The 19879-nt window shown below is 41.9% G+C and overlaps 2 protein-coding genes across 3 annotated transcripts; one reads left to right on the top strand and one right to left on the bottom strand.

Annotated features, from left to right (window-relative positions):
• The first annotated feature begins 1 nt into the window (after position 1).
• Positions 2-14217, top strand: IKZF5 (IKAROS family zinc finger 5). 2 transcript variants are annotated; one of them, XM_074907914.1, is made up of 7 exons: positions 2-70; positions 1643-1712; positions 2556-2650; positions 2914-3077; positions 3342-3524; positions 8959-9837; positions 12194-14217. In XM_074907914.1, the coding sequence occupies exons 4-7, from the start codon at positions 2945-2947 to the stop codon at positions 12277-12279; spliced, it is 1281 nt and encodes a 426-aa protein (XP_074764015.1). In that variant the 5' UTR covers positions 2-70; positions 1643-1712; positions 2556-2650; positions 2914-2944; the 3' UTR covers positions 12280-14217. The 2 variants fall into 2 exon arrangements, with proteins under 2 accessions (XP_074764015.1, XP_074764016.1); XM_074907915.1 differs by having other exon boundaries at positions 8959-14217.
• Positions 14218-15132: 915 nt separating this feature from the next.
• PSTK (phosphoseryl-tRNA kinase) lies at positions 15133-18013 on the bottom strand. The gene is made up of 6 exons (XM_074908481.1): positions 17696-18013; positions 17203-17503; positions 16622-16820; positions 16105-16180; positions 15538-15631; positions 15133-15338 (listed from the first exon to the last, which is right to left on the bottom strand). Exons 1-6 carry the CDS (start codon positions 17978-17980, stop codon positions 15133-15135), a joined length of 1161 nt encoding a protein of 386 aa, XP_074764582.1. The 5' UTR covers positions 17981-18013.
• Positions 18014-19879: the final 1866 nt, after the last annotated feature.

Below are 19879 nucleotides of genomic sequence, written 5' to 3'. Positions count from 1 at the left end.
CGGGGGGCACAACAAACATGGCGGCGGCGGCGACGGCGGGCGGCGGCCGCGGTGAGGGGCGGCGGCGGGGGTGAGTAGCGCCCTTTTCCGCGCTGCTTCCTCCTCCCACCGCCGCGAAGGGGCTTCGGCGGCAGCGTGGCCTGCACACACCCAGCCCCCGGGGCGGTGGCGGCAGCCGTGAGGCTCTTGCCCCGGGGTCCCCGCTGGGGCCTCCCTTTGACGTGAGGAGGGGGGGGGCCGCCTCGCCCCGGGAGGCCGCTCTCGGCTCGCCGCGGGGAGAGGCGGGCGGGGAGAGCCGCGCTGCTTCTCCCTTGTTTTGGAGCCGGGGGGGGGGGACCCCAGGCTAACGCGGAGCTCTCCCGTGGCTGTGTCGCTCCGCGCCCACGCGTGAAGGCGGCGTGGCTCGGAGAAAGGTGGAGGAAAGGTCGGGGTGATGGTACGCTCTCGGGTGTGGGAAGGGGGCGGCGGAGCAACCGGCAGTTTTCGGTGGCGGATGACAGGTTGTGGGGCTCGGCCCGGCAGCCGCCGGCGCGGCGATTCCTCTTCCCCTTTCCACGCGCAAAACGCCTCGAGAAGGAGCAGGAAAGACTTGGATAGAGTTTGGGATCCTTCCTTCTTCCTTAATCTGAGTCTTTTGCACTGGAAAAGATGAGACTGGGGCAGAGACAGCCTCCTTTTTTTTTTTTTCCCCTTTATTCCTTAAAAGAAAATGGGGTACATAGGCTCACAGTCATGATTTTATTTCTTTATAATTACTGCCGTATGAGTTCTTCCTCTGTGTGTTAAACCACTGGTTTTACTGTGTCTGAATTATTTTCTTTGATAGAATTCTTTAGACAAAATATTTATAATAAACGGGACAATAAACTTACTCCACATCAGCACCGTAACTACTGTTAAATCCAGCGGTTGTGCCTGTGTAGAAAATGCATAACTAGGATTCTACCTGTCAGGGTATAAAGCTGGAGGAGATGTAGTTGTTTATGCAGAAAATGTTCTGTATAAGTAGAGTTTGAGGATCCTCTAGTGTGATCAGCCTATTCAAGTGCATGAAACATGATCTGGTCTGCTCAGGTTTCTAATAATTGGAATTGCATTTACCAGTTTGCAGTAGTGACATAGCAGGCATCTGACCTGTATCATTCTTCCCCGAAAAGGAGAACTGCTGCTTGCATATCCATAAAAAATACCACATAAAGTCACAAAAGGTTCTTTTGTGAATACAGATATAGAGGCTTGAGGTGGTGCTTAAATTGGGGTAATATAAATTTGATATAAAAAAAAAAGAAGGATGAATGTTTTCCAATTAAATAAGATGAGGTAGGGAAATGAGGTTTTATGCAGTTGATCACCAAAATAATGTCACCAGTCGGATTTTTAAAATTTTGTCTAGTTTTCTTTAAAAATGTCATTATAAAAGTAATTGATCGAGTAAGTTTTTGTGCCTTACACAAAGGGATACATGGATTCTTCTGTGAAAATATGGACCTTTAATGTTTCATGTTGAACCATTCAACATTTAGAATGGCTTCATTTTAAATTGTTATTTCTTATTATAATTTGGTGAGTCAGGACTCTACAATGTCCTGTTGTTCTCTTCCGTATCTTTGATTCATATCCTGATATCCTTGTTTTATTGCAGGAGACACCAACAAATGGAACACAAATTAACTTAAGCCTACACGAGGCTGGTGACACCTGAAAGAAAGAGGGTAGGCGAAACAGATGCATAAAGATGTGTTAAAACTAACTTAATGGTGATAATAATGATAGTAGTTGAGCACACTTAGGTATGATGTGAAAGTACATACTCATCTGCATGCCAGAAATGAACTAATGCTTGTAAATAACTTTCAAAATACAGGAGTGTGTTTAAAAGTGGCCTTGAACTCAGGACTTGAGCTTTTGTAGGTCACGTAGTGCTTTATTTAGTAGCTATTGGAAAACCAGAAAGATATTCTTAATGAAAATGTAGCATTACGAACTTTCTGATTATAACCTGCAGGAATAATAATGTGACTGACTCATTGCCCTCTTTCCCATTGAATCCTAAGTTCTGTCTTCACAAATTCATTGCAAATCGAGACTCTAGAGGTTTGTAATTTACAGTCCCAGAAAAGAGCATGACCAGTGACTTCTAGTGAATTTTTTTATTATTTCAATGCAAAATAATGAAATGGATTAAGACTTTTGTGCAGGATAGGAGACTCAGATTTTTGGAGAACTATGAAATAAGGTTTCTTTTCATCTCTGTTAATCAGCAACATTCAATTGGTTTCCCAGTATTACAGTTGCTGTAACTGACTTGCCCAACTCTGGGACTTTTTTGGAGCCACGTGTTCACCAGAGAAGCTATTAAAATGATCAGTGAGATACATGAAGGAGTGGATGCAGTCTTTGAAAAGTCTTTTCTGGAAGTGTAATTGTTTTAATAAAACAGCAGTAGAGCATTAGAATCTGTCTTTCATAACATATTTATTTTTTCAAGTTTCTTTCTTACAGCTCATGGGGGTTGGGAAGAATCATGGACCTACGTTTCCTTTTTTTCTTTCCAGGAAAAGTGGAGAAGCTGTGCTCTGTGCTTTCTGTCTGACCTGTTGGGAGTACAGTTTGGAGCATGTTTGCTACTTAGCAGGGGACTGAAATTCAGGTATAATCAATTTTTTTTTAAAAAAAAAAAGGACGTTGATTTTGGTTATTACGTTATTTTATCCAATTTGATATTGTCCTTTTATTACTGTTGCTGAAAATGGCTTCCACAGTCATGTATTTGGTGATCTTTAATGAGTTAAAAATTCTGAAAATAATATCCTTATGATTGTCAATTTGTGTGTTGAGTTACCAATAACTTGTTTTTTATGAATGCATTCAAATTCAATGACACCTGCGTTTTGAAAATATTTTTCCTTCTAGGCACAAGAGGCTGTAAACATAAAGAGTGAATATGGGTGAAAAAAAGCCAGAACCTTTGGACTTCGTAAAAGATTTTCAGGAATACCTTACACAGCAGACTCACCATGTAAATATGATTTCTGGTTCAGTTAGCGGAGACAAGGAAGCAGAGACTCTTCAGGGAGGTAAGCTAATATCAGCTTTGATTTTTTTTGAGAATGCACTGTTTACATTCCAGATAATTATGCAGATGATTACAGTTGTATGGAAGCATTTTGCATCACAAAAGATGTGTATGTACCTTTGTTTTGATCACGGTATGTTTTTATAGTTCTATATATTTAAACACCAAGTGCATAGAGAAGCAAAAGATATTTGGCATATTCTCATAGCATGATAGATAGTGTCCCACGGATTCTGGATTGACATATCTGTTGCGTTATTCACAGCTGGGACAGAGGGTGATCAGAATGGTCTGGATCATCCTTCTGTTGAAGTTTCACTGGATGAAAACTCAGGAATGTTAGTGGATGGGTTTGAAAGGACATTTGATGGAAAGTTGAAGTGTCGATACTGCAACTACGCCAGCAAAGGAACAGCACGGCTCATAGAGCATATCAGAATCCATACAGGTATGAAATACCCCCCAGTACTTCGCTGTGAGACATTGTGGTATTAACTCAACATTGCAGTTTGTATCTGAGGAGGAGTTAGCATCTTTAAGCAGTGTGATAGTTCTTACAATTACTCAACAACTCGAGGGGTTTTTTTTGTTTGTTTTTTAATGTACTTTTTTTTTTTTTAAGTGTGCCATGTACCTGTTTAAATTATGTAAATTCCAACTTATATTAATTATTGCAGACTACTGAATTTGAAGTAAACATATATGGGAGTAAAGTTTAGCATGAAAGCATCAGTATAAATTGAAGGCCCCTAAAAGTAACTCTTAGTTTTTCCTTGCTAATCAGCAAAGTGAAAAATGTATATGCTGCCACAGGGAGATTTATAGCGGCTTTTCCTCCTGTGTTGTTTAGCTATGAAAATATTCCTGTTTTATACTTCCACATCTAGAATGTCGTGCAAAACAGGAATAAGAATAAAGTTTTCTTGGTAGAATATGCAAATGTGTGGGCATATCATCAAATAAGTGATTAATAACAGTAATGGAGAGGAAAAAAAAATATTTACTGTGGCTTGTAAGAGCACTTACTGTGCTTGTTAAAGAGTGTTTGCCACTGTTGGGTTTATAACACTGAAAAGCAAAACTCTCAGTAAAGGTTAGAATATCCTAAACTGTGAAGTCAGTTCGATTTGGCAAATGAGAGAAAACAAACAAAAGATCCTTGTGAAGTCTGATTTCAGTGTCTGCTGAGTATATTACACTGATACAAAAGACTGTATGGCTGTTAACTAACTAGAGAAAGGAGAGAAAAATATTGTGTTCTGCAAAGAACAGAAGTTTTTATAGGTTTCCAGTCAGGTATGGACTGTCCTAAAGCTTTTAAGTGTATTATGTCAGTGGTCTTGGATAGGTGGCATTCTGGGACTCACCTTGAAGGAAGACACGCTGTTGTAACGTGGGTGTAGTTGTAGCTCTCTTGAGGTACGGTTATTGTTAGGCAGACTCTCACCTTGCTGTGAACCATTGCTTCTCCACAGTGACTCCCAGGATGTATTTGGGGGAAGTCAGCGCTCCTTGCTGTCCTGGTTTTGGCTGGGTTAGAGCTAATTTAGCAGCTGGAATAGTGCTGTGTTTTGGATTCAGTATAGGATTTAGTGTGGGAAGAATGTTGATAATACATTGATGTTTTCAGTTGTTGCTAAGAAATCAAGGTCTTTTTGGCTTCCTGTGTCCCGCTAGTGTGCGGATGCACGTGAAGCTGGGAGGGACCATGGCCAGAGCAACGGACCCAGATTGGCCAGTGGAATATTCCACATTTGTACAACGTCCTGCTCAGTATAGAGATGAAGGTTGATGGGGAAGCTCTGTTTTTTTCTGGAATTGTGGTTTTGGGATTTTTTCCTCTTCTGGGATTGCTAGCCAGGAATGGACTGGGCATCAGTTGGCAGGTGGTGAGAGTCACATTATTCATTAGTCATTTGTATATTGTATTATTACTATAATTATTATTTTAATTTTATTTCAATTATTAACTTGTTTTTATCTCAGCCTAGGAGTCTCCTTACCTTTACCCTACAGTTCACTCCTTTTCCCCCAGGGCAGAGGAGGGTCAGCAAGCAGCTGCATGGTGTTTGGCTGCCAGCTGGGTTTAAACTGCAGCAGTTGCACTGGCCCTGCAGTGTTGGCTTGTTTTGACAAGGTGTAATGGGATAGAAAACAGCAACCAACTAGAAATAAGAGTTGTGAGGTTTAGACTCTGAAGATAGTCATAGAATGGTTCTGTGATCTTATAAATTCCTCTCTTGTGCTACCATGAGCTACCTCTATGTGTAGCTGTTGCTGTTTTCAGATTCCCAGTGGAAATTTTGTGTAGTTCCAGTAGTGGATAAAATACTGTTGCTTGTGTACCTGCATCTGACAGTGTTAATGCCATGGCTTGCTGCAGATCTGTAAAGCAGCAGTGTGTTTTGGAGTATTTTTTTGGTCTAGTTTTTCAGAAAGCAGTTACAGCTTCACCTACCATTTGCCTCGTGGCATGTGGACAAGTTATTTTTCTTTTAACAGCTTTCCTCTGCGCAGTGCTATTTCTGAGCTTGCGAAATGAGCGTCATATAGTGGGAGAAGCTGTACTGCAGACTAAGGCAAGCTCATTTTTAAATGGTACTTAAAGATGCAGAAGTAACATTGACTTTCATGTCTCTTCAGTAGCTTGTTGCTATTACCATCTAAAAACTTGCATCCCTGAGCCCACAGTTACTGCTGCCCAGTTGTCAATGTGAGCAGATGGGCTGCTAAAGCTGTGATGGGAGACATAAATTGCTACTAGAAGGTGTTGGTATTGGTATATTTGCTGATATATTTGATGTTCTTGGTATATTTGCTGATTCTTGAGATGGTTTTGGCATGCATGGGGTTTCTCAAACAGAACAACTGAAATAATGTGTTGTTACTTAAATGTCATAAATTTTATCCATACTAGAGAGCAAAAAAATGAAATCTTCCTTCTTTAAGTATCAAAATGTTGGTATTGTGTGTCAGCATTCCTTCTCTTATTCCTGGAAGCTGCCTAGCTTTTTTATACCCTCAGATGTTTGGTTTATAGTTCTTCGAAGTTTTCAGAATGTCTCCTTAGGGAGTAGAGGTCACTAAGTGCCTAGAGGTAGCAGAAGAATTCCTGCTGCAGATTATGACCATTTCAGCACAGTTGCAGCATAATGTATACGAAAGCAAGATAGATTTCAATAAAGAATTGGATACTGAGAAATGTCCTCAAAAATCTCTGACCCAGTGGTTATTATCCAGAAACAAACATTCCATGACCTACACAAATTTGGGTTTTAGGGCAAAGCATAATACTTTGGGTTTATGACTTGACTAACATTTTGAGTAGTTTCTCATGGTTGTAGCATATGATATTGTTGGCATTATACCAGAAGAATGGAGCTTTTCATGTGGGTTGACAGTTGTCTCGATGCTGCTCCAGGTGTTGCCGTTATCAGAGGGTATATGCATGACTCATTTCATCAAAGAAACTTCCACAAAGGTGCTAGGATAAGGTAGCCAAATTGAAGGCACGCATTACTCTACTTAAAATCATGCAGTCTGAATTATTTCCATTTCAGAAAGCAAACTAGCTGTGAGAGGGGGGATACTGGGGGTTTCTGCCTACTGTCTGTCAAAGAGCTTCAGCAGTTTGAACACACCTTCACCCAGTCAACACTTTAGAGCCAAATTACTAGTTCAAACATCTCTGGTGCCCAATGAAATGCCAGTAACTGTACAGTGATAACAGTTCATTTCCCTGTACCAATCCATTGCGCTATACCCTATAATATAGACAACAGTCTTGGGCTGCCAGAGGCCTTTTTGTTTCTCTGTATAGTTTCCCCTCTGTCTTCTTGCAATTTGTTTCATATCCTTAATTTTAATACAGCACTGCATGGTGTGCTGATGGCAACACCATTTGGCCATTACCTTAATGGCTCTTCAGAAAGCCCCGATTTGTTCGTTCGTACAGAAACAGGGGACTCCAGAACGAGGAAGGGTGGTTTTGGTTTGGTTTTCTTGGTTGTTTTGGGTTTTTTTTCTTTTCACTTAAGGGCAAGGAAATCCAAGACCTGAGTGTAGTTTTGCTCAGAAGCATAGTGGGGAGGCATGGCAAAAGGCCAAGAGGTGGATTGCATGAACTATGAAGGCTCAGAGTGACTGAATCAGCATTAAAATCAGGTAGTGATAGCTGGCTAGTAGCCTCAGAACTCTGCAAGGAAACAGATAATGCATCCGGGATAACATGAGTGCAGCAAGGTGTCTGCCAAAGTAATTGTGGCCCAGGCAGGATCACGCAACCATTATTAAGTGCAACTTGCCACAGAATTAATTTCATGCTGAGTCTGACAGCAGTATAATTAGTAGTTCACCAGCTGTGTCGTATTAAGGGCGTGCAACATGGTATGTGAATATTTATCTCTGTGTAACCAGTTTAGAATGAAGACCATTCAGATTGACAAGCTCTTTGTGAACCCAACAGAGTTTGTGAGTCTTATGTCATTGTTTGTACCAGATCTGCAGCTCTTTACACGTGTGTGTCTCTGAATGTGTATATACATCCACCTATCTGAATATATTTATAAGCTTATGGAAAAATTGTATTTTCAGTTGGTGCAAATAACATGCTTAAAGGTAGCACAAAAATGGCTTGCTCTTTTCTTGAAGAGCCAGTGATGTAGGGGGAAAAAAAAAATCTTCTGTTCAGTGTGCTAAATTGTGATTCCAAACTGTGGGATGCTCAGCATGGGAAGGGTTTTCTGTATCAGTCCCATCTTACGGGGCCTGTAGAGCACTCGCTGTGTCACAGTGGCTCTCGCTGCCTGCAGATCTCTGGCTTCTACAGTTGTTCTAGATGGATTTTGAAAGCCACAAACCAGATGTATTGCCCTGTGGTTTAAAATGATAGAAAATGCTCCAGAAAAACCCGTAAAGGCTGAAGAGGAGTCCACTCGCTTTGCTCGGCTTTTTTTTTTTTTTTTGAGTTTGTCAGGCTGTGTGGCAAGAGAATCAGTTGCACAACAGTGATTTAGAAATTGATCTGACGTTCTAGATAGGAAGATAAGATGATGTTTCGTTTCAGCACCTGAACGTGCATCAAATCCTTTAGGACTTTTCTAATGTTGCAGACCTGGATCTAAAAACTCCTAGAAGATCAGCCTATGAAAGGAAAATCAGAAGTCCCAAAGTATTGTGTTACAAATGTGTTGGCCTGTAATTATGTTTGCAAGTTTTCTAAGTACTTTTAAAAGTGTTAATGTGAATATCTCTTAAGTATTTAACAGAAGAGCAAAGTCCTACCTGTCAGAAAGGAGAATACTTGACTCTCATGTCTGAGAGAGCACATGGCTGTCCAGGGATTAGCTGCCTTTTGTGTTCGTTCAGAGCTCTTTAGCCACAGGATCCTTTTTCAAAATTCAGTTCTTCAGTGGATACACAGGTTATTTAGATAATAGGAATGTTTGGAAGATATCAAAAGGATACCCTCCATCAATGTTTAAACACAGTTACTAAGAATGACTACACTTTGGTGGTACGGACATTCTGTAGCCACCTACTTATGTGCTTTGTAGGCGAGGTAGAGTTTGGATCCAGTTAAGAGCACCACACAGACATCATGGCATTCAGTTCTTGGCATCACTGCTGCAATTCCTAGTCAGGTTATTTGTTAGGCTAATTCTGGTCACATCTTTTAATTGTGTTTGCTATCACTTGGGTGAGGCAGAGATGTCTTAATCTACTCCACTCTTCCACCACATATCCTGCTAAACTCAAGATTAGCAGTGACTCTGAAGCTGAGCTGTTTGATGAGCAGCTCCCAGTCAGCTACTTTCTGTTCTTTGAAATGCCTTTTTCAAGCACTTGGAGATGCTGTAGTATAATCTCTTTTAATTTTCCAGGTGAGAAGCCGCACAGATGCCATCTGTGTCCCTTTGCATCAGCTTATGAACGTCACCTGGAAGCTCACATGCGATCGCATACTGGTGAAAAACCATACAAATGTGAATTGTGTTCCTTTCGCTGCAGTGACAGAAGCAATTTATCTCACCACCGCAGGCGCAAACATAAAATGGTGCCTGTCAAGGGTACAAGGTCTTCCCTAAGCAGCAAGAAAATGTGGGGGGTTTTGCAGAAGAAGACCAGCAATTTAGGGTACAGCAGAAGAGCATTAATTAATTTGAGTCCACCTTCCATGGTGGTTCAGAAACCAGACTACCTTAATGATTTCACTCATGAAATCCCAAATATCCAGACTGAAGCCTATGAGAGTATGACAAAGTCAACCCAGAGCAGTGGGTTGCCAAGAGATCCACAAGACCTTATGGTAGATAATCCTTTAAACCAGCTCTCTACGTTAGCCGGACAGTTATCTAGCTTGCCACCTGAAAACCAAAATCCAGCCTCTCCTGATGTTGTTTCCTGTCAAGATGAAAAGCCTTTCATGATACAGCAGCCTGCTGCTCCTGCTGTGGTTTCAGCTGTGTCAGCAAATATTCCTCAAAATTCATCTCCGACCAGCCCAGATCCTCGGCCTACGCACAATCAAAGGAACTATAGTCCCGTGGCAGGTCCCAGCAGTGAGCGCAGTGCCCACACCAGTACTCCCAGCATAAGTAACAGTCAACCGAGTACTCCGGCTCCAACCCTTCCAGTTCAGGACCCTCAGCTTCTGCATCACTGCCAACACTGTGACATGTACTTTGCGGACAATATCCTTTATACTATTCACATGGGATGTCATGGATTTGAAAATCCTTTCCAGTGCAACATATGTGGGTGTAAGTGTAAAAATAAGTATGACTTTGCTTGCCATTTTGCAAGAGGCCAACATAGTCAACATTGACTGAGAACATGCTTTCATTTAGTTTTTTAACATATTACAATATATTTTTCATACTTGCTGAAGAAAAGCTTGCACATTCCCATAAGGAATCTTCACATTAATCAATTTGACAAAGGAGGCAAATTTATTTCTATGTTGTAAAACTTGCCAGGGAAATTTTATATAAGATGTGATTGTTATTTTATATGTAGCCTTTCAAAAAAGCTGAGAGTGCTATAAGAATTGGAATGCATTTACATGCTTTGGTTGCTAAATTTATGTTGCTTGCACTTAATCCCAATAAACATTCTACAAATACAGAAGCAGAGCATGTGTCCTGAAACATAGGATGCAATTATTGGACTGTTTACTAGGCAAGACCAAATATATTAATCCTAAAATACAAAAAGTTAATTCAGTGGCACGTGGTTACTTTTGAGGCGTACTTATGCTTAAAAACTTAGCTACTCCAAACTGGAAAAACAAACAGACGCAACTTTCACGTACGAATTCAGTTTGATGTAAAACTTCCTGTAATCTGAAGGTTACTAATAAGTTTTAGCGTAGTATAGTGAAAACCCTTCATGCCAGGGCTCAAACACTAATTTAACTATTAGTTTTAAAACTCGTCACAAAACTAGAAGATAACAGGTTATTATGAATGAAACTCTGCTAGGAAAAGAGAGTTAAAAGCTTGTCGTTCACTAATTACACAAGAGAAGAGTTAAATACGACACCTTATTTTAAACTACACTTACCAAAATTTTACATGTCATTCTTTTTCAAAGGTAATTCTTAACAGTCATAATAAAGAGCTTGTAGAACTAATATATATTCTGTGAGATTTTTAACTGCCTTAAACTAATTTGTACAGCTGTTTAAAGTTTGCACAACTGGACTTCTGTCTTGCCGATAGAAGTTCTATGAGAAACAAACAAGAGGTTTACAAATTAAAAAAACATTTGTTCAGTTTTATCTTGGGCCAAGCTACAACTTATAGGTTGCCTGTATGTTTGAAAGTTGTATAATCTAGTTTACTGTAAACTTCAGCTAACTTGGAAGTCAGTCTGTCTGTCCCTTCCCCCACATCTGTTGTCGCTTTGGTAGAAATAAGGGGAAAGGCTTCTGGGTTATCTGAACTGTTCATGTGGTAGGTGAAGAAATACCGGCTGGCTACATTTGAAGTCATTGTGATTAATAATTGTAGGTAACTAAAGATGTTCACGAAGTCCATTGCACATGTTGGGGTTTTATTTTACGCTGTACATCTTACTTTAGAAGCACCTAGGCTAACGAACAGGCACTTTAATTTAAACCTAAATAAAACATCTTAGCAAAATTAATAAAAGCTCTTAATGTTGCTACACAGGAATTTGTAATGTTTCAAAAAAAAGTGAAGAACTGTTACTTTTCCTATATTTAGACATGCACTTTTACCTTAGTTTGTCTTACTCGAGGCAAATTAAAGCTTCCCTTATATATTCTCCTTTTAGTATCAGCAAAATATGGCAAGAGATATGTTTTGTTAAAAGCAGGAAGATTTTATTCATGTTGTGCAAGTCAGAGGTTGGAATCTGAATAGCAAATGTTTGGCTTATTCAAATCTATATTGTTCTGGGAGCTAAAGCTTCCTGAAGCTGATGGAAAAACTTACAATGACTTCAGTGTAAGATCAACGTGGGAGAAACCACCCTTCTGAGAATTTTAGCTTTAGAAGTAATTTTGACTTTAGTGAATTAGAAATTTGGGAACCAAATATGGTTCTCTCTACCTAATTTACCGACTGTTGCTTAAGTAACCAGTTGAAGGAAATGGGATTCTTGGCTGCACATAGTCTTGTAGTAATGAGATCAAAAATATGCCACTGAAGTACTTCCAGTGTAGTGAAGAAGAATGATAACACACTACCACTCCAGAAACTGTTTTTGGTTTCAGGCCTTGTTCAAACTCCATTTCAGTGGATTTGTAAAACAGAATGTAATTTCCACTTTTTATAGTTCCAAAATGTCTCTTTGTTGCTTTTAAATTATAAGCAAAACTGCAACTCTGTGTGCATAAATGTACAGATTCCTTCATTTTAAGGATGAAAAGTTGTCTGAACGGGAATCCAGTTGGAAGCTACTGCTCCTGTACAGGTTTGCAACATGACTCTTTTTAGTCAAAGAATACTGCAGGAGTGACAGCCCTCTTTTGATTGTGAATTGACACATTCGAAAATCTAAATTTGGCTAAAATACAGTGTTAGATCAACAGATGTTACTGTTGAAGACCATTAGTGATTTACAGAGATCATTTTCCTTGCCTTTTGCTAGCTGCTGCGCACTTGTATTCCTCGGCTGTGGCGGCTCCAAGGAGTGTTCTCAAATGGTGGGGCTCCAGGAGCACCTTCCAGCACTGAATGATGCCGATCACAACCCCAGAGTTCTCTTTGGTTTGCGGCTCCAGCCTTTCCCTCTCCTGGTGGCAGTACAGAGATTAACTCCAAAATGCACACGTGTGGTTTTGAGATTTCATCCATTCCATTTATGCCATTTCTGATCCGTTAGGACTTTCACTGACAGTGCCTGTAAACTATAAACTTTCCTTTTTTTGTCAGCTAATGATTTGGCGATTTAGAAAAAGGACTTCTGAACCATGATGCTCCTGAACAAAATTTTAACTAGCAGAAGAATTAGATCACAAATAGGTTGCTGACGGCAAGAAGCCTGTGTGATCTTATTGAAAAGGGGCCCTCGTTTAGGAGGGGATCCTCTGTTGCAGGGGAACATATGTTCTTAATTTTAGAACTCAGTATAAAAAAAAAAAAAATGTAACCCCAAACCTTACAAATAGCTGTTTAGAAGTATTTTAATACTGCTGACTTAATACCATTGTTTCTGCTTCGAAGTACCTAAGGAAGAGAAAATTAGCTTGAACATCTATGAACTGTTGAGCAATGAAAAAAATATTTTTCCTTCTTTCCTCCTGCAAGTTCCTGGTTGCAGGGGGGTTCTTCGGCGGCAGCAGGCCTTGGTGTTCATCCCTTGATCTGCAACCAGATCTGTGGGGCGGATCCCTGCTGACTAATTATTAATTTTTCAGTGTAATACTGTGTGTTCAGTTGTGCCAAACGTCACCATGACTATATCTGTTTCCTTCTGTCTACTGAGTAGGTGTGGAAGGTGAATTTTCATATGAGTTTTTCATAATTTTGTACATACTATTTAATTTAAAGAGCATAATAAGGACTGGAAAGTTGTTTTAGAGTATGATCGTGATGATTCCCTTGCACAAGTAAGGCCTTACTCAGAGTCAAGGAGGGATACTTGGCAGGAATTGTGGGCTCGAGTCCTCGGGTAATAGGACTTTTCATATTGAGTTCTCAGTGTGCTGCACTGCACTAACTTCTTTTTTGTTTGTTTTGGGGTTTTTTGGTTGTTTGGTTTGTTGGGTTTTTTTGTTTTTTTTTTTTAAACCCAAATCCTTATATTATAAGGCAGTGATTAGCATTTTAACTTGTCTTAACAGGGAAGTTTGGGAATGAGCTGAAATTTTTCCATAGCTTGACTCTGTTAAATTATGTAGTTGAAAAAAAAACTCAAATTAACTGTGGATTTTTTGTTTTTATTGTAATGGATTGTTTTATGGATTCGTTGACATTTTTAACATGCACTATTTATAGTTCTCTCAACATAGACTTCTTATTCTTATGAATATTCTGATGAACATGCAAATATTAGACTGAATATCATAGTAGATTATCTCAGTTAATACTTAAACCAACTGTGAAGCAGCTAATAGGGAAAAATAGTTGGTTTATTAGCAGTTACATGTTTAGATAAAGAGGATTTTGACATAAAACATTGATTGGCATTTTAACATAAAACTCAGTGTTGGAAGACACGTTCCAACAGTGTTTCCTAGCAAAATGATCTGTTGCTATTTGTTTTGTTCCAGAATGTTTGGGGGGTGTTTGCTTTTTGTTTCTTTTTGACGAAGGGAATGTAATTTAGAAGTCTTCACTGGCAAGTTTTCTATTCATCTTAAGCTTCTTTGAAAATCTACAGCAAATGGATGTTCTGCTGCAGGAAATCTATCCCCTGCTGAAGCATTTTTCATTGAGCAATCTTTGTGTATGTGCTTCTAAGTACCTGCTTTGTTAATAATATGTATTTCAGTGTAAAGAGCATATTTTGTATGCAGAAATGAAACCTGTTAAGAGTTGTAAAATAAATTTTATTGTGTAGTGAATGTTTTCAGATGACAAGGTTAATTCTGAAATAATTATATCTAGTGTAGTTCATGTTGTGAAGCTTTGCTTTTGTAAGATAGGAATAAAATAACACTTTCTAATTAAGTCTTATGTTAATTCTTAATTGCATACGCTTCAACAGGTGGAACTGATGAACTAGCTGTGGTTTAGATATGGTAAGGAAGGTCAGCTTACCTTTTGGGTAAGCAAGGAACAATGTGAGGAACATGTTTGGAGTCTTAATTTGAAAATGCTTAATTTTGGTGCTGACCCAGGACATTGTTTCCACCGTTAATCTTGCCCATTTGGTCATCATCTGAATTCTTTGTTGCCTCATACATTTCCTTCTTAACAAGAGTGGTTCTCTGTCTGAAATCTGAGTTTTTATCATGGAGAGGTGGTTGTTGGCTGCATATGGGACTTCTAAGTAGATTACTATTAGCAACATTGAAGGCAGCACCAAGTTCCTCTGGACACCAGAGTTAATTCTCCCTGTGTGTGTACGTGCACGCAACCCTCCAGCTTCAGGTGCTTTGCAGTTTCTGTCACGGAAACAAGCGAGAACCATCTCGCTTCTTGGTTTTGTACCTTCCCAGGCATGTGCTCTCTGTGCTTGCTGCCCGTTTGCCAGAGCAGAGCAGGTCACCACCCACAGGGTGATCTCCAAAACCACAGCCAGAGGCGGCTCTGAAAAAGCTGATCCAGCCTGAAGTTAGTCCCCCTGTAAGCAGGAAACAGGATAGATGACTTAAGTGTTCCTCCCAGGCTAACTTTTATTATGATTCTGTGAAATTTAAATAAAATCTGATGGTTTGTTATTGGCTTGATCTTCAAAGTCAAACAGAGGATGTGAGGTGGTATTTCTCTTCCATAATATGGGGAGAGGAGTTTGAGAAGGCACAAGCCTCCAGAGCAGGAACCTGGAGATCGCAAACATCTTCAACTGTACTGAAATTTAGTACTGAAAAAGTACTAAATTTTAAACACTCCGGCCTCCTAAAAAACACCAACACACTCTCATCATTTTAAGATGTATTTATTAACTACATTTGTTGCCTCATGCTGGAATGAAGAAATGACACTTGTAGCAGGGTCAGAATATTGATTTTGTAGGCAAATGGGGCTTTTCAAATTCCTTCCTTGCCGCAAGTCTTCCAAAAATTCTATTTTGAGTTTGTTGAGTTCTGCCGCCAGGCTCTTCATCTCACTCGGAAGTATATTTTTATCTAAAAGAAGATTAAAGCCAAACTTTTTAACTTCAAGCTTAAAAGACAAAATTTACACACTTTGAGTCACATTCTACAACTATGACCAAACTTCTGAAGGCAATTGCCTCAGTCCCACCCGCAGGGTGGGGATTCTTTAACAATTTACGCCAGGGGAGTTTCACAGGTTTAGTCTCGGGGCAGAATGTGCTACGCGTACCTTTTGCATCCTTCATTGTCTGTGAGACGATGCGTCTGCAGGCCTGGTCGGCCTGATGGACAGCACTAGCCGCACAGATTGCCCGATCTGCTTCCTAGCCAGGGTGACCAACAGAAGGGAAGAATACATGCAGAGGCATTAAATTTGATTTAGACTGTCAACTTCTGAAGCGCTCTTTGAAAACAAGGAACCTGTTAGCAGCAAGTCAGTGATGGTGCAGTGCACACCTGCTCCTCTGAAGTCAGAGGCAGGTGACTGCCAGAGACAGAGCTGCAGTCAGAAGTGAGAACTATTTTCCTCAGTGTGATGGAAAGGCTCCAAGCTCCAAAATCTTTTTACTGCTCTAGGACATATGACTTAAATTTATTTCAGTGGTTTAACTTACTAAGATGACAAAAGTACCCACTTCAAATAGGACTGACTCTTTTGTGTAGGCTTTTGTAATCAAGAAATGCAGTAGCTGTTTCTCAGTTTCTGTCATCACTGTGTTCTGAATGCAACGCTGGAACCACTCACTCCTTCACCATCGTCTGACAGAGCCCTGACTGCACAGACAAGCGCTACTACCTTTTGCTCAGTGTTCTCCTCCATTTGCTTCACCGGATTTTCCAAAGCAGTGGCCAGCAAACTAATTATCTGCTCACTAAGAAAACAAGCAAAACCCACATTAATCAAACAGCTTCACCGAAGATTTTTCTTTCTTTTTGTAATGACACTACATACAAGGAAAAAAAAAGCAAGTTTTCAGTTAAATTTGGGGCAATTAAATAATCTTTGTATGGCAAGTTAGATGAAAAACAATTACAACTAAAACCACAGCAAATTATTTACACTCTTAATGTATTAACAATTTATGTAAATTACTCCAAAATACTTTAGAAATACAGTTAGTTTTGAGGTTAACTCTGCAAAGAATGGTGGCCGCGTGTTCCCAACAACTGGCATATATGGTGTGTAACTGACCGGCTTCCAAAAATTACCCTACAGAATAGTTTTACATAGTTTAGATACAGCAAAAAGCTTCTACACCCCATTCATGAAAACAGTACTTAGTGAAAACCCCAGCATCGTCCCAGTAGCATACTCATCCTCCAAAGTGCAATCAAAACTTTTCAGAATGAGGCTGTTCTGTTCCCATGCATTTTTCTTGAGATCTGGCATTTCTATTTTTCTTGCCATTAAATATATCGTCTGGTCAGGTAACGGATGACTTCTCAGACGATTTCTCTGCAAGCAGCATTCAACTGGACTGTCTAAAAATAGCTGGCAGAAACTCAAGGAATCTGAAATAACATAAAGAGACCATTTTACCTTTAAACTGTTCAAATAAAAATTTCTGAGCGCAACGTGCACAAGAAAGGCTTTAAGTGAATGAGGAACTTCTATGCTAGTTCTGACCCTGAAAAGAATACAAGTATGCAAACTATTTCACCTTCAGGGCTGCTCAGGTAGTAATTTCTGAGATCAACATCCTAAGAAAGGCTTTAAGTGACCTAGTAATTTCTAATAATAGAGTAATAAAATTGATGCTTAGTATAGTGCAGGCATCTAGCAATTAAGAATAGTAAATATTCCACAAGTGCACTTAAAGAAAGGCAGCTGAAGCGCACTGGATTTCCTACAAGGGGGAAAACGTTCTTAAGCGTAGGAACAAAGAGGAATTACATTTGCGAGCCAGCTGGTACACCTCGTATCTCATGCTCTGGTAATAAAAATTGTCATCCAAGATCAGGTAGAGCGGCCCAGTCGCGGCTGCTTGTGTCCGGTCCCGGCCACCTCCGGCGTGACTCTCCGCCGCGGCCAGCAGCCCCTGCCGCCGGCAGCAGGCCAGGAGGCGCCCCCAGACCTGCGGGGAGACGGCGGCGGCGGCGGGGGGGGCCGGCAGCGGCCCCCCGCTGAGCAGCGCCCGCAGGAGCCGCTCCAGGCCCTGCAGCACCTCTCGCCGGCTCCGCTTCCAGGGGGGCAGCTGCGGAGGGAAAGCCGCAGAGGCGGTGAAGGCCCGCGCTGCCCCTGCTCCCCCCCCCGCCGCCCTCCCCAGGCACCGGCACCGGCACCGGCACCGGCACCGGCACCGGGCGGTGACGCCGCGGAGCGACGCGTCTCGTCTGGCCAATGAGAGCAGAGAGCGCGCAGCGGGGCGGGTAAAAGCGGCACTGACCAATGGGGGCGGCCCCGTCGGCTCCGCCCCCGCCTCGCGCGGCAGGAAGGCCTCTTCCGGGATGAGCTCGTCGTAGCAGAGGAGCGCGCAGGCCCAGCCCGGCCGCCGCGGCAGGCGGAGGCGCAGAGCGCGGCCCAGGCTGGACTTGCCGGCCGCCGGCAGCCCGCACAGCACGCACAGCCCCACCCGGGCGCGCCCCGCGCCCATCGCCTGCTCCGCCGCCGCCAGCGCCGCCAGAAGCCCGGTTGGCCGCCGGGGCGGTGGCCAGCCCGCTGCTCTGCGCATGCGCGAGGCTGCCGTCGCGGGAGGCCCCCTGGCGGGCGGGGCGCGCGGGCCTCATCCCCTCGGCGCCGGCAGCTTGGAATTGCCGGTTTTACTCGATTTTGGCGTGGTAATTAGTTCAGGAATACATGTCAGTGAACCCAGAAGCGCCAGGCGGCTGAGCCATCCCGGGTGTGCCCAGCGGTGGTTTTTGTCGTGATCGTACAATCAAGATATTCCTAACTGTGCTAACCCTGATTTATTTTCAAGTCTATTAATGTAACGTTAGGCTTGTTAATAAGGTCTAAATGATAAGAATATTTAATAATAACTTTCAGATTCTGAGGAATTAAGATCACACTTTGGAAGAAAGACACTTCTTACCACTGCTGGTATTTGCCTGCAATATATTTGGGGTTTTTTTTGTCCAGCTCCTTGGTGAAAGGTCATCTAGGGGATTAGAAATACTTTCTTGCTGAGGCGATTCCATAATTTATTCACTCTTTTTGCCAATTTGTATTCCCGCAGTTTGCACAGGGACATGGTCAGTGTGTGATTTACCCCCCCATGTACACATTGGTCAGTAGCCACAGCTTTGTTCTTGCCAGTGAGGTTTTTTTTTCTGCAGAGCAGCTTCCTTGACTAGTTGCCATTTTGCCAAACTACGTATCTTTGCAACCGTTACTATTTTCTAATTGTCCCATTTAGAATGATGAAAGTTTTCTGTTGCTTCTGTAGTGGAATCAGTTTGAAGTAAAAATGTCAAGCTGTAATGACCAGCAAACGTTAAGATGCTGTTAAATTGTATAATGTATTTCCTGATAGACCGGATTTTCTGAAACAGAGATGGCTTCTTTCTTTTAGACTCGGCTACATTATCTACAGAGCTTCTGCTGCATTTAAGATAATGAGTAAATTTGGTAAAACCTCACTTTCTAGCCGGTCCTCAAAGATTAGAGGAGGGGCCAGGGGGTGGCTGGACTTATCTCTTAATAAGTAGGGCAATTATTGCTGTGACTAGGTGTGACACCAGAACAGTTCATGGTCTGGTCACATTCAAAAGCAGCAGTCAGATTCATGAGTAATATGATTTATTCTTATGCAACATCTACAGATTCTCTGAGATTGCCAGTGATAAGTGCCCCGTGCTGCAGAATGGCTGCATAACTCTCAAAACAGAAAGCAAAACCGATTGCAATCGTAAGCTTAATTTCCTGGGTCGTCACCCGGTGTAGCTGAGGTCACAAATCTTACCAGAAGGCTTCCCTTCTGGGGAGGGGTGAGGAGAATGAACCCGTTGATCTGGCCTTGTGATTTGGTATAGAATTCTAGTCCCTCTCAGTTAGGTACGAGCTTGGGGTAGCATTTACTCACTGTTGTGCCAAGTGTGTACGTGGGTGTGGGTGGGCCTGTGGTCAAGCCTCTGTTCCTTGAGTTGTAGCACAACACATTTCTTGGTATAACTTCCAAGCAGTTGTGCAAAACTTTTCTTGTGAGGAGCAGAAGAATGGGACTGCACCCTTCTACTTCACTTCACATTCCTCCTCAGTGCCATGGCAACACAAACCACCAGACTGGGTCAGCCCTGGGCACCAGGTGCTCAGCAAGTGTGGGGTTTGCGGCCTTTCAGTTTTGTGCTCCCAACACTTCACAGAATCACAGAATCATCAAGGTTGGAAAAGCCCTTGCAGCTCCTCCAGCCCAACCATGACCCTTCCTCTGACCGTTCCCAACTCCCCCAGATCCCTCAGCGCTGGCTCAGCCCGACTCTTCAACCCCTCCAGGGATCCCGGGGACTCCCCCCTGCCCTGGGCAGCCCATTCCAACGCCCAACAGCCCCTTCTGCACAGAAATCCTTCCTCAGAGCCAGCCTGACCCTGCCCTGGGCAGCTTGAGGCCATTCCCTCGGGGCCTGGCGCTGGC

This window comes from Athene noctua, chromosome 5, assembly GCF_965140245.1.
Source record: "Athene noctua chromosome 5, bAthNoc1.hap1.1, whole genome shotgun sequence".
Taxonomy (NCBI): Eukaryota; Metazoa; Chordata; class Aves; order Strigiformes; family Strigidae; genus Athene; species Athene noctua.
Note: the sequence above shows the minus strand (reverse complement) of the source record. Positions and strands in the feature narration are given on the sequence as shown.